The sequence below is a fragment of the Procambarus clarkii genome, chromosome 65, assembly GCF_040958095.1.
Source record: "Procambarus clarkii isolate CNS0578487 chromosome 65, FALCON_Pclarkii_2.0, whole genome shotgun sequence".
Taxonomy (NCBI): Eukaryota; Metazoa; Arthropoda; class Malacostraca; order Decapoda; family Cambaridae; genus Procambarus; species Procambarus clarkii.
The window spans coordinates 25,956,728-25,969,573 of NC_091214.1; the positions used below are offsets into that span (position 1 = coordinate 25,956,728).

Below are 12,846 nucleotides of genomic sequence, written 5' to 3' on the forward strand. Positions count from 1 at the left end.
GTAAATAGGTACCTTGGAGTTAGTCAGTTGTCACAGACTGCTTCCTGGTGTGTGTGTGTGTGTGTGTGTGTGTGTGTGTGTGTGTGTGTGTGTGTGTGTGTGTGTGTGTGTGTGTGTGTGTGTGTGTGTGTGAGAGAGAGAGAGAGTGTGAGAGAGTGTGGGAAGCCAACTCCGTGCCAACGTGTCTTGCGTGCCTTCACAGGTGTTTGGGGTAATGAAGGAGTGGGGCCTCACCCTGGAAAACATCGACGACTGCGAGAAGTACCACCTCCGCATCCTCAACTCCACCAACGTGTACGTCGACCCTGACAACATACACATCGCCATCACCCTCTGTCCCTACGCCACGGTGAGTCCGCCCTGAGTCACTGTCGACCTGGCCATCATCATTACTTGGGTCATTTGGTGAGTCGACCATTTGTTCATCATATGTCCACACGTGAGTGTGAATCAATCTTTTGTGTCGTGACACAGACGACCATCAACCTTCATCTTCACGCTACGGTCTGTGTTCCGGGTCGCTTCTACAGCGTGAGTATGTTCCGGTTCACTTCTACAGCGTATGTTCTGGTTCAAGTCTATACGGTGAGTCGCACTTAAAATTAATTACGTTTCAGTGAGTTATCATAGTTATCATTTTGCGTCACTATCGGGACTTCGCCTGCGTCCGTTGTCCCTGCGTCAAAGTGACTTTCAGACTGAGCAGCTACGCAAAGGTGAATCGCCGTCCAGTCGTTACACCAAGGTATGTTATCGCCGAGCATCAGAAATAGTAGGTGGCTCGAGTGACAACCTCGCCTCCCCGAGCCAATATACCATCGTGTACCACCTTTCTGCGTCCATACATCACAAAACCACCCACACACACAATACAGACATGCAAAGCAATGAGAAACGTACACAAAATGATACAAGTGAACGAGACGGTGATAAGACACGATTACTGAGTGACCCTAAGAGCTCAAACCCTGCCAAACGCAGCAAGGAAAGCACACACACCACAGGACTGACTGCACAAGAGTTACACGTTCATTGTGGACAAAGAAAGCTGGGTCCTGGCACTATCATCATTTCAAACCACCAACATGTATGCATAATCGCCTTCCTCGTCTTCCCCGTCGCAGTCTCGGCTTCAAATTATTAGCAGTCCTCGTGGCGCAGTGGTCAAACACTCGCCCGGCGCTTTATGAGCGCTTTGGCCTGGGTTTGTATCCTGGCCGGGAAGGATTTACTGGGCGTCAATCCTTAACTATAGCCTCGATTCATCCAGCAGCGAATGCGTACCTGATTGTTAAACGACTTGGTGGCTCGTATTCCGGGGAAAAATAGGATTAAGGACTTGCCCGAAACGTTACGCGTGCTAGTGGCTGTACAAGAATGTAACAACTCTTGTATATATAAATAAATAAAATACAATCTTTTCAAATGTTGATAAATAAAATAAAATGTGATCTTTTCAATAGTTTATATCCCAGCGGGCACAATATCAAAGTCTAACGTTAATTCAATGATAATCAACGTTAATTCAATATCGAATCATCGTTAATTCAATGTTGAATCAAACGTTTCTCTTGGATATTGTGTCCGCTGGGACATGCCTTCATAAACTAAGACATAAGCATCCACAGCTTGATACAAATCCTGTCCTATCGTCACGACACTGTTGTTCCCTCCAAAAGCATATAAATATCCCGAAGACACTCGCGTCCATCACCAATTGTGTCCAGGAAGTTGACGAGGCGAATATAATAGCATACCACGCTGCAGTATACAACAGTACCTACTTCACTAATATATCCTTCACACTAACATGTATGCAATACTGAACACCGATATATTTCCGCCTAAAATAATAAACATTAAAATTCATCAGCACGTTTTGCTTCACAAAGTTCATAGTTTCACAAAACTTGCAAGTTTTAAACTTCTAAAGGTGTAAAAATTATATATATATACACCCCAGCATTAATTTGATTCAGGGGTATATACGAAATCTATAATATAATTCACTATGTCGGGGGACAGGAAGCCAGAGTGTATTCGTACACGTTAGGCTTTTATTGATGTTCCACCCCCCCATCCCCCAGGGTCGAATTACTGACCCCGCCCAGGATGCAACCTCATAACAGGCTGACTAAACCCCCGAGTACCTACTTGCTGCTAGGTAAACACAGGCATTAGGTGAAAGGAAATGTCCCCAACCATTTCTGTCCCGCCCGGGATTCGAACCCGAAATTCAGAATTGTGCGTCGGAAACTAACCTGACCGTACTACCGGGACGCCTATAAACAGAAAATTTTTGCAGTGTGTCGTATTGGTCAAAATTCAAAAATTCAAATTCAAATGTTTATTCCGGTAAAGTACATACATATAAGGGGTGATACAAATATTGCTGAATTTATAGATAGAGCTAGTACATACAATGCCTAAAGCCACTATTACGCAAAGCGTTTCGGGCAAAGAAACAGTGCTCATAGACAATTCGCAGCCGCTATCTGTATTTTAGTATGGTCCCATTCTCCCAAAATATACCGAATTGAATAATGCTGGAACAGTAACATCGCTTTCCAAATTTTAGTCAGTGTGTGTGGATATATATATAAAGTAAAATATGAATGCCAGTCGAGGAAATCAACCAATCAAAACTCGTTTAGCCATTATTGGTCGTCCACACAATAGATGGAGCAGACGAAATTGTTTTAAAAAATGGGTAAAAAATTATTTTCCTCTTCCACTCAATATATTTTTTTCTGTTTATGTCTCTCTCTCTCTCTGGCTATCTGTCAGTCTCAATTTTCTTTGAGTTTTCGACTTCCTCTTAAATAGTCGATGTTGAAAAGGAACGTGTATTATGTCTAAAAAATATTAATAATCTCCTTTAATTGTTTAAAACGACAAAGCTTGTTCCATTGAAAATTTAATAAGCAAAAACCACACAACGAAAAATACAAATGGAAAGCCATAATCGAATTCAGAGAAAACGCACAGATACGTTAGCCATATTTCAGGGCAAACTAAAACACACAACTAAAATCTAAAAGTAAACTTCTAATAATTCATTGTGTCGAGGGACAGGCAGCCAGAGTGTATTTATAAACGTTAAGCTTATATGGCCTGTCCTTGGAACAAAACTTTCCAAGTAACAAGTAATACGTGAATATGGTGAGCCCGTAGTCAATATGCCACCGCAAGAATGCAATTCTCAGCGCCATCTATGTAAACAAGAGGCATGCCGCTCGTCAAAGGCATGGTTCATCTACTCTTGTAGCAAGGCACTGCGGGGTCACCATAGCCCGTGTTACTTGGAACTTTTTGTTCCAGGTAGCGAATCTTTAACAACAACAATACTCTTGTACACTGTACAATACTTTCCAATACAAGTATCAATAAAGGCGATAGCCTCAAGTAATAACTGTCTTATTCCATTATCATTCGTCACCTACGCAAACTCCACAGGACAAAGTTCCACTATGTTCTTCACACAACTTCAAGATTTTTTTTTCATAAACATAGGTACATCCGCATTTATAATGCTAACTTAGAGTATATAAAGGGTTATATAGGTTGCATCAAGAGCCGGCAATGTTATACTAAAATTCCCCACCGTGCAGGATGGTTAGTTTATAGGAACATGTGATCAGATGCCAGCACTTAAATTTTGGATGCATGATGAGGATATCCTCATCATGCTGTATATAATTGCAATGTTCCAAGAACCCCGTACTGGCAAGTCTGAAGGGTTAAATGACTGGACACACTAATGTAATATATGAGATCATGGCCCAGTTACTGCTCACAATAAAAAGAAATGGGTTATTCAGATGTACACATCTTTGGACTACTGTATCCAAGCACGGAGCCATCGCCTTCCAAAAGGACATATCTGCTTTGGAAAAAGTTCAACGCAAAGTGATAAAACTCATCACAGAACTAAGTCAACTTTCATACCGGGAAAGGTCGATGGCCATATGATTAACGACGCTATAAACCAGACACGACAGATCTGATTTATAAAGACCTTTAAATCACTGAACTAATTTTAAGAAACCAATCCTCTCCATTTAATTATAAGATTCATTGTAATTAACAAAAGAGGCAACAGCCTCAAGCTCAACAAGCCATACTGTAGAACAGAAAACAGGCGATGCCTTTTCATTCAGTTATAAAACCATGGATTCCCCTACTCGTCGAATCCGTAAATACCATGACTACTCCGGTTCAAAATTTAATTGAAAAAATCCTTAAGGATAACGAAGAAACTTTTCACAAGCCGCCGGCTTCCTGTCCCTGTCGATGCTACTACAAATAATGACTCCTCAGGTATAAAGGTGGTGTTTCTTACAGATCGACATTAGGCTATTCACAGAAAATAAACTGTAAAAATGTAGTTCAGACTCCTGAACTGGTTTCCTATTGTCTGGGAACGACCGTGTTAGGCTTGCCAAGAATTCCTTAGGGCCGACGCTAATGAATGACCTTCTCTGCCCGCAACAACTGTCTAACTCCTGGGCATCTTTACTGCTAATTTTTCCCCTACACAATATCACATGTGCAGCAATCTACATCAATGAATTGTTTATATTCTTTCAGATCACACTGTTTGAACTTTATAGATTATAAACTATATTTTCTCCGGCACAAAGAATTTGTTATTTTGTAACACCTACATAAAGCTTTACCCTACCTTCGTCCCTGTATCCCTCCTAACACAGCTTCAGCCTATTCTTCACAATTCTATTGTCCACAGAATTAAATCACCCTACCATCTTTAGCAACACAGCTTCACCCTATTTTCCTTTCTCCATTCAAGCAGAACTTCACCCTAATATTTCTCCATAGCTTTCTCGCCCTAATATTTCTTTACACCTTATACATTAAATTTTCACATTTCACCCTCCTGGCAGAACTTCACTCTGAGCAACGCGTTTGTGGAGAACGAGGTGCTGTATAAGGTGATGACGATGGAATACCTGACTCACCTGAGAATCACTAACTCTGAAGGTCTAACACTGAACTTCCAGGAGGGCATCTTACCTGTCCTTACTGTCAAGGGCCATCAACTTATCTCCCTCCTCCTGGCTAACTTCACCAACGTGGATGTTGCCGGTAAGTGGTGACCCCCCACCTCACCCTTGCTTTATCTCTCTGGTTCACACACACACACACACACTTTAATCTACATGAGCTCGCGTATTTGTATGTGTATGTATGAGTGATCGTTTGTCAAACTCATCAAATCAATTGCGCTGAGTCAAGTACCTGTACTTCAATTTAACGCAACATTTTAAAATAATCTAAAAATTGTATTATTGCATCACTGTTTCAATAGACCACCACTGTACTATTGTATAAATACAATTTTATCTCTATTCCTGTACAACTATTCTACCGCCATAGCCCTGTGCTAATACACCACTACTCCACCATCACTGTACCCAATATATACGATTGTTTGTTCCTTGGTGGTAGTATTTCTTAACTGCTTATGTTTGAAATGTATAGAAAATACTAATAACACTAAAAAAAATCCACAAGTCATGATGAAGATTCGAACCTATGCGCTGGGTATTCCCAGACGCATATTTCCATTGATATACCACGATTATGTACCTTTGTAACCCTTACCACTACCGCCCACAAGATGGGTATGGGGTGCATGATAATAAATCACGGTACTGTGATTTCTCTGTGTACTAAATAATACTACCCAACAACAACAAATCAAATGTTAGTGTGCTAATCATCACTATTATTGAACCAATACAATATCACCACTCATTTCCACGCTGTTCGGAACGTTTGAACACGTCCTTTCCTTACACCTCATATCTCTGTTCACTTAACAGTAAATAGGTACTTAGGATTGCATGCTGAAAATGCCAGTGGCACATTCCTGTGGCACATCACTGCACCCATGGACCACAGCATCACCACATTCGTTTGCCAGAGCATCATCATACCCCTGTGCCACAGCATCGCTACATCCCGCAGGTACAGTAAGATTACATATCTGTACCATAGTGTCACTGTACCATTTATCTTTACAGCTATCGGTGAGAGTTGTCCCAGACTGCAGAACCTGGCGCTGAGTGCTATAGGAGTTTACGAGGATATCGTCTACCCGCGAGAACATCACTTCACACAGCTCAGGAACCTTGAGGTAACAACCCATCTTTTATACGCATATATATATATATATATATATATATATATATATATATATATATATATATATATTTATATATATATATATATATATATATATATATATATATATATATATATATATATATATAAACATTTTTAAATGCATTTTAACTTCCCCCATAAAAAAATCCAAAACGCCCAATCCTAAATGCTCCGAAAAATGCCCCAAAACAATCAAAACTACAATTTTTGTTTAATTCCCAACAAAAACAAAATAAACACCCAACAAATTAATTCCAAAACGCCTAATGAAAAAAAAAATCCAAAATCCCCAACAGAGAATTGTATAACATACCTTTACAGTGGGGCAGCAAACTTTCCGGTCATCCTGAAAATCAGAACATGGGGTCTAATCAGAACATGATTGTGTTTTCTGATTCAAAATACCATTTGTCCTTAAGTTAACCCCGAGTGGCCGATGCGTAGCCGAACCGACTCCAGGGCGTTTACCACTTCTTATTACGGGGATAGGAGGGAAGGCATGGGGGATAGGAGGTAGGGCATGAGAGTAAGGGCCATGGGGCCTCTTTACTAAAAAAAAAAAAAAAAAAAAAAAAAAAAAAAAAAAAAAAAAAAAAAAAAAAAAAAAAAAAAGGATAGGAGGAAGGGCATGGGGATAGGAGGAAAGGCATGGGGATAAGAGTAAGGGCAATGGGGATAGGAGGAAAGGCATGGGGATAGGAGGAAAGGCATGGGGATAAGAGTAAGGGCCATGGGGATAGGAGGAAAGGCATAGGGATGAGTAAGGGCCATGGGGATAGGAGGAAAGGCATGGGGATAAGAGTAAGGGTCATGGGGATAGGAGGAAAGACATGGGGATGAGTAAGGGCCATGGGGATAGGAGGAAAGGCATGGGGATAAGAGTAAGGGTCATGGGGATAGGAGGAAAGGCATGGGGATGAGTAAGGGCCATGGGGATAGGAGGAAAGGCATGGGGATGAGTAAGGGCCATGGGGATAGGAGGAAAGGCATGGGGATGAGTAAGGACCATGGGGATAGGAGGAAAGGCATGGGGATAGGAGGAAAGGCATGGGGATAAGAGTAAGGGTCATGGGGATAGGAGGAAAGGCATGTGGATAGGAGGAAAGGCATGGGGATAAGAGTAAGGGCCATGGGGATAGGAGGAAGGCCATTGAGATAGTAGGAAGTTCGTGAGGATAAGTCACATTCGATGACATACATTTAGTATTGGTAGTATTCAGCCAGTCTTACCGTACATTATTAAAAATATTATATACGGCAGGACAGAAATCCTATTAGTGAATTGGTTTCTAAAAAAAAAAAAGGTTTAAGTGCAAAGGCATCCTTGGAGGCAGTGTCTGTAATGTAAAGGAGACAATACCAATATGACACAGGAAAACTCAACTGTCATATACCTATTAAATACGGGAAAATCCAATGCCGAATTTCCACCTCTACGGAATACTGAAAATACTTCACAGCCATTAAGTGTCAAAAACGATAATAAACGACCACTTACTCATGAATAGTAACTGCCTCATAGCATATAAAATCGCATAAGTTTTATATTAAAAAATAAGGAAACGCGGCACAGTAATAGAATAAAATCTGCCTAAATTCTGCATAACAAACAAGTCTGGTGAATGCATAAAAATTATGACAGGTTTAGTTTACTAAATACTCTTGCTGGCCTGGAAGAGGCAAGGGGATATCTAGGTGACACCAATGTGCTTAGTCAAAGTAAGGTTCCCAGTCAATCTTCCTTAGGTTTTAAACAACCCCCTCTGATCTCATTTGAGAGATTTCAAACTGTTACTTTAATTTACAATTATTCAGTCAACTCTGCTTCCTGGAGTATAACATATATGCTCAAATGGTTCTCTACTTAATATTATGTATTACGACAATAACACCCTCTCCACCACAAGCCTTCCACAAGCTATGTCACTTTCTACTCCAAACTAGAGTATCTCTCACCAGATGTGACAACTTCTTTCAATCTAGACTGCGCCTAGGCTACCTCTTACACACAATCGACTTGATAATGGTTCAGGACGGACCGAAAAGTCGTCGTCTCTTCAGTTTCTTGTGTGTGGTTTGGTCAACAATACCTCTTACTAAATGACGCACTGCTCAAACATAAGACTGCTTTCTAATAATTGCACCACTGATCACTAGCTTTGTTTCTCACTCGCTAAACTCAGATCTCTAATACCTTCCTTCAGCTGCACAACTGCTTAATACCACCTCCACAAAATCCTACCAGATCAGATATACCACTGCCCACACAAACTACTGTCTAGTACCAAAGTATTTATGTTTGGTAGATAGGTCTGCTTGAGCCAGATACCATCAATACAAATCCACAAGGGCCGTGATGAGGGTTCGAACTTACGCCCGGGATGATCCCAGACGCTGCCTTAGTCGACAAGGCCACGACATGGTCAAAAGAATTGACCATGTCGTGGCCTAGTCGACTAAGACAGCGTCTGGGATTATCCCGGGCGTAAGTTCGAACCCTCATCACGGCCCTTGTGGATTTGTTCATTTGATGCATACGCTATTGTGATTTCTGTGTGTAACAACCAATACATTCACCAAAGCCAGTTCCCCTATAATTTTATGGGTAATCATTTCCCTCGCCTCAATGTTTTTACCACAACCACTTTCATTCCCTTAATGCCACAAAACACGGCACTACGTCTCCTAACTCCTGATCTGGCTGCTAGGTATGGTCGAGCCTGACGGTGGAGTCGTGCAACACCATCATCCTGCGCCAGCTGCTCTGCTATTCCAAAAACCTCCGTAACCTTCTCGTCAAGTGCACGGACGCGCTCTCCGACAAGCTCCTCTTCGACATATGGCGGGTCAGTTTGTGCATGCATACGTGTGTGTTTTTGTGTGTGTTTTTGTGTGTGTGTTTTTTGTGTGTGTTTTTTGTGTTTTTTTGTTTTTTTTTTGTTTTTTGTGTTTTTTGTGTGTTTTTTGTGTGTGTGTTTTGTGTGTGTGTGTGTGTGTGTGTTTTTTTGTGTGTGTTTTTGTGTGTGTTTTTGTGTGTTTTTGTGTTTTGTGTTTTTTTTGTTTTTTGTGTTTTTTTGTGTGTGTTTGTGTGTTTTTTTGTGTGTTTTTTTGTGTGTTTTAGTGTGTGTTTTTTGTGTTTTTTATGTGTTTTCTTGTGTGTGTTTTTTTGTGTGTGTTTTTTTGTGTTTTTTGTGTTTTTTTGTGTTTTTTTTGTGTGTGTGTTTTTGTGTGTTTTTTGTGTTTTTTTGTGTTTTTTGTTTTTTGTGTGTGTTTTTTTGTGTGTTTTGTGTTTTTTTTTGTTTTTTTTTGTGTTTTTTTGTGTTTTTTTGTGTTTTTTTTTTTTTTTTTTTTTTGTGTGTGTGTGTGTGTGTGTGTGTGTGTGTGTGTGTGTGTGTGTGTTCCTCTTAGTCGCGCTTGCAGGGGCTGAACTTCGCTTTTTTGGTTTCGCCTCTCGACCGTCAATAAACAGGACCTAGATTCAGGAAGCTGTGTATTTCTTCGTAAGTGGGTTTGCTACGAAGGTTACTAAGTGCGCCCTAAGAAGATGCTTAGGTGCGATTCAATAAGGTATACTTAGGAAGAAGATTGTTGGTTCACCTGCGTGCCGATAGAGGTCACTACTGTGTTTCGTTTGGCCAATCAGAGAGCAGCAACATTCTTCATATTGAAGATTTAGCGTTGGCTTATCGGAGCTCTACTGCCTCCTACTTACGTCGAATTTTCTTATAAAATTAGTATATTTCGAAGTAAAACAATGTTTTTTCAACTTCTACAGCCAGCACCGACATTGTAGTAAACAAATATGTTACATTTGTTGTTTACTTACGTAATTCTAAGAGATACTGTGTAGCTGTCCTTGTTGCTCGGAAGATGCGCTGACAATTATTGTATATATTTACTGAATTTACACAAAGGCCACTAACTATCTAGTGACCTCGAAGAGGACAGAAAGCCGGCGGCTTGTTAAAGGGCCCGCCAATTGTCTTAATGATATTTTTTAGCTGGAATTTGGCATTTACGGCTTCAGCGGGTAGGCGGTTCCATGGGTTTATAGCCCTCTTGGTGGAAAAAAAAACATCTGTTTTCAGTCCTACTTGAGAGAACATACTCTCCAACACTATATCTGTGATTGTCCTGTTATCAGTGACTTCATACCAAATGGTATGAGGTATTTTGAGCTCTGTAATTACTTCATACACTCAGGAATATTGGAAGATATTCTTGTGCTGCACCCAGATTTTGCCAGTGGAGGCTAATAGATCAGCATTAAGTATTTTGTTCTCTCCTAATTCCATGTATGACTGGCCATCCTGTGAGGTGAGGATGTTGGGTGAGCTTGTAGCTGGTTTTTGATCTACACTGTGTGATCCTTTATACAGAATAGGGAAGCAGCACATTGCTGTGTATACCTAAACATGTTTAAAAATACATTGTTTGAGAGGAGTTTTGTAGAAACTGGTAAGAGTAATTATAATATAATGTTTCCATGATTCAGTGCTTACCTCTTGTGAAAATTGCTTAGAGTTGTTTAGTCAGAGTTGATTTGTTTTTTGTATTGAGGCTGGTATTTTCTAAATTGATTCCATGTACAGTATGTCTAACCATCCTGTGAGATGGGAGTATTAGATAAACTTATAGCTAGTTTTTTATCTACACTGTGTAATATTCCATATAGAATAGGGTAGCAGCACATTGCTGTGTATACCTAATCTTCTTAATAAAAAAAATCAGTAATAAAGATTTTAAATTATAGTTTGTATTATTACAAATACAGTACTGTATTATCCTTATTAAATCATGTTGACCATGGATCATTAAGATCTCATGTTGATATGTAATACAAGTCATATTTCTTTTGAACTGCTAATCCATGCTAATCATTCATTAAATTGTGCATTATGTCTCAATTTTTCACTTCCTTGGATATACTGTACAGTACAAAAAGATAGGATAAAAATAAACCAGTAATATTTCTTTCATTATGTTTTTCATTTAAATAACTGCATCAATATTTTTACAGCTGACAGGATTTGTTTTCCCATACAGGTGCATTATTTGTTAAAAAAAATTTGGTTTATTGTTACACACAATGGTGCTACATAGCCTTCCCAGCTTGGTGCCTTCTTTTAATACTTACTGATTACAAAATAAATAATAAATACATTTTATTCAGGAAAAGTACATACAGTTGATTTACAAACATAATGTTGGATTTATAGGCAGAGCTAGTACATACAATACCTAAAGCCACTAATACTCATAGCATTTCGGGCAAGGTGTGGGGGAAAAAAACACAGACTAAAACGTAATAGTAATCGGGATTAGGTATAAATTGTGGTGAAAGAAGGAATAAAAAATACAAAAAGGGGGTTAACATAGCATAAATCAGCAATTGCACATGTTGGTGAACAGCGTTGTTTAAAAAATAGCAAGACATGGGTTGACATTTAGGAGGTAAGTTAGGTTACATGGAGTTAATTAGGCAGTACTTGGTTTAACTCTTAAACTGGTTGAGAGAGGTACAGCCTTTGACATGATTCGGGAGGTCATTCCACATTCTGGGTCCCTTGATTTGTAGAGCACTTCTAGTTTGGTTACACACAGCCAAATTGAGTAACAGGAAGAGGTCTTGGACACAAATTTGTTCCATGCTAAATGTAGAGGAATCAGCTGAGTATTCCTCAAATAAAATAAGTTGCCTCAGCTTATAAGGTAAATAAAATAAGTATTTCTCAAATAAGTAGCTGCCTCACCTCACTGCCTTACTGCTACATAGCCTTCCCGGCATGGTGCCTTCTTTTGATAATTACTTGTTCCACACCCAAATTGTATAACAGGAAGAGGTCTTGGACCCCTACTTCCCTCTCTCTTTTTTAATGATCTATATAGTCATAATTATAGCTTTAAGTATTCAATGAATAAAGTTTTTGACATTTTTACCCTTTTCCTTACCTAACATCATTTGTGCAGCATATGTTTATTTTATGTTTCACCCAGATTTAATTTCAAAATAAAACCAAACTAAATAAATTAGAAATGGGTATGTATAGCTAAGGTACACCCTTACTACTAGGTGAACAGGGGCATTTGGTGATAGTAAATGATCCCATCAGGCAGGGCTCATCACCTTCTCTCATATTTCATGTTCACCAGTGTTTATTTACTTAATAACTACTGGTATAATATCTTGCTATTATAAAACTAATTCTACTATCATCAAACACATATTTACTTCAAGTTTCAAGCAGAGAATGCATATATAACTAACACGAAGGACTACTCTTCACTAGATTCACCAGCTATAATATTTTGGTCATGTTCCAATATCATAAATCGATCCCAGTGTTATGTAGTAGAGAAAAAATGACTTATATCCAGTTTACGTAAAGCTACGAGTGGTCGAAACCACACTTAAATCCTGGAATGAACTTACGAAGGTTTTTCCACTTAGGGTAGTTAATTGAATACGGACGTAGCTGCCACGAAGGCGCTAAGACGGAAAACGCTCTTAGCTAAGAGGAAAAACCTTCGTAAGTACCTTCCTGAATCCGGCCCCAGATTCCTAAGCCTATTGGACTTTATCATACCAACATTTGAGCTGTGCATGTTTGTATCATGTTCGAAATATTAAAACAACCAGTTACGGTAGCAACTTGT

The 12,846-nt window shown here is 39.4% G+C and overlaps 1 protein-coding gene and 1 long non-coding RNA gene across 11 annotated transcripts in view; one reads left to right on the forward strand and one right to left on the reverse strand.

Moving 5' to 3' along the window:
* LOC123771005 (uncharacterized) overlaps positions 1–12,846 on the reverse strand; it is a 424,821-nt gene that overhangs the window by 409,542 nt on the left and 2,433 nt on the right. For all 4 annotated transcript variants that reach the window (XR_011223793.1, XR_011223795.1, XR_011223796.1 and 1 more), the window contains exon 2: positions 6,503–6,535. This is a non-coding gene — a long non-coding RNA (uncharacterized lncRNA). The remainder of the gene's footprint in view (positions 1–6,502; positions 6,536–12,846) is intronic.
* The window catches only part of LOC138354973 (F-box/LRR-repeat protein 20-like), a 91,988-nt gene that overhangs the window by 77,010 nt on the left and 2,132 nt on the right, over positions 1–12,846 (forward strand). For all 7 annotated transcript variants that reach the window (XM_069309657.1, XM_069309660.1, XM_069309661.1 and 4 more), the window contains 4 exons: positions 203–349; positions 4,905–5,106; positions 6,048–6,160; positions 8,898–9,035. In XM_069309657.1, the coding sequence (XP_069165758.1) occupies positions 203–349; positions 4,905–5,106; positions 6,048–6,160; positions 8,898–9,035 (600 nt within the window). The remainder of the gene's footprint in view (positions 1–202; positions 350–4,904; positions 5,107–6,047; positions 6,161–8,897; positions 9,036–12,846) is intronic.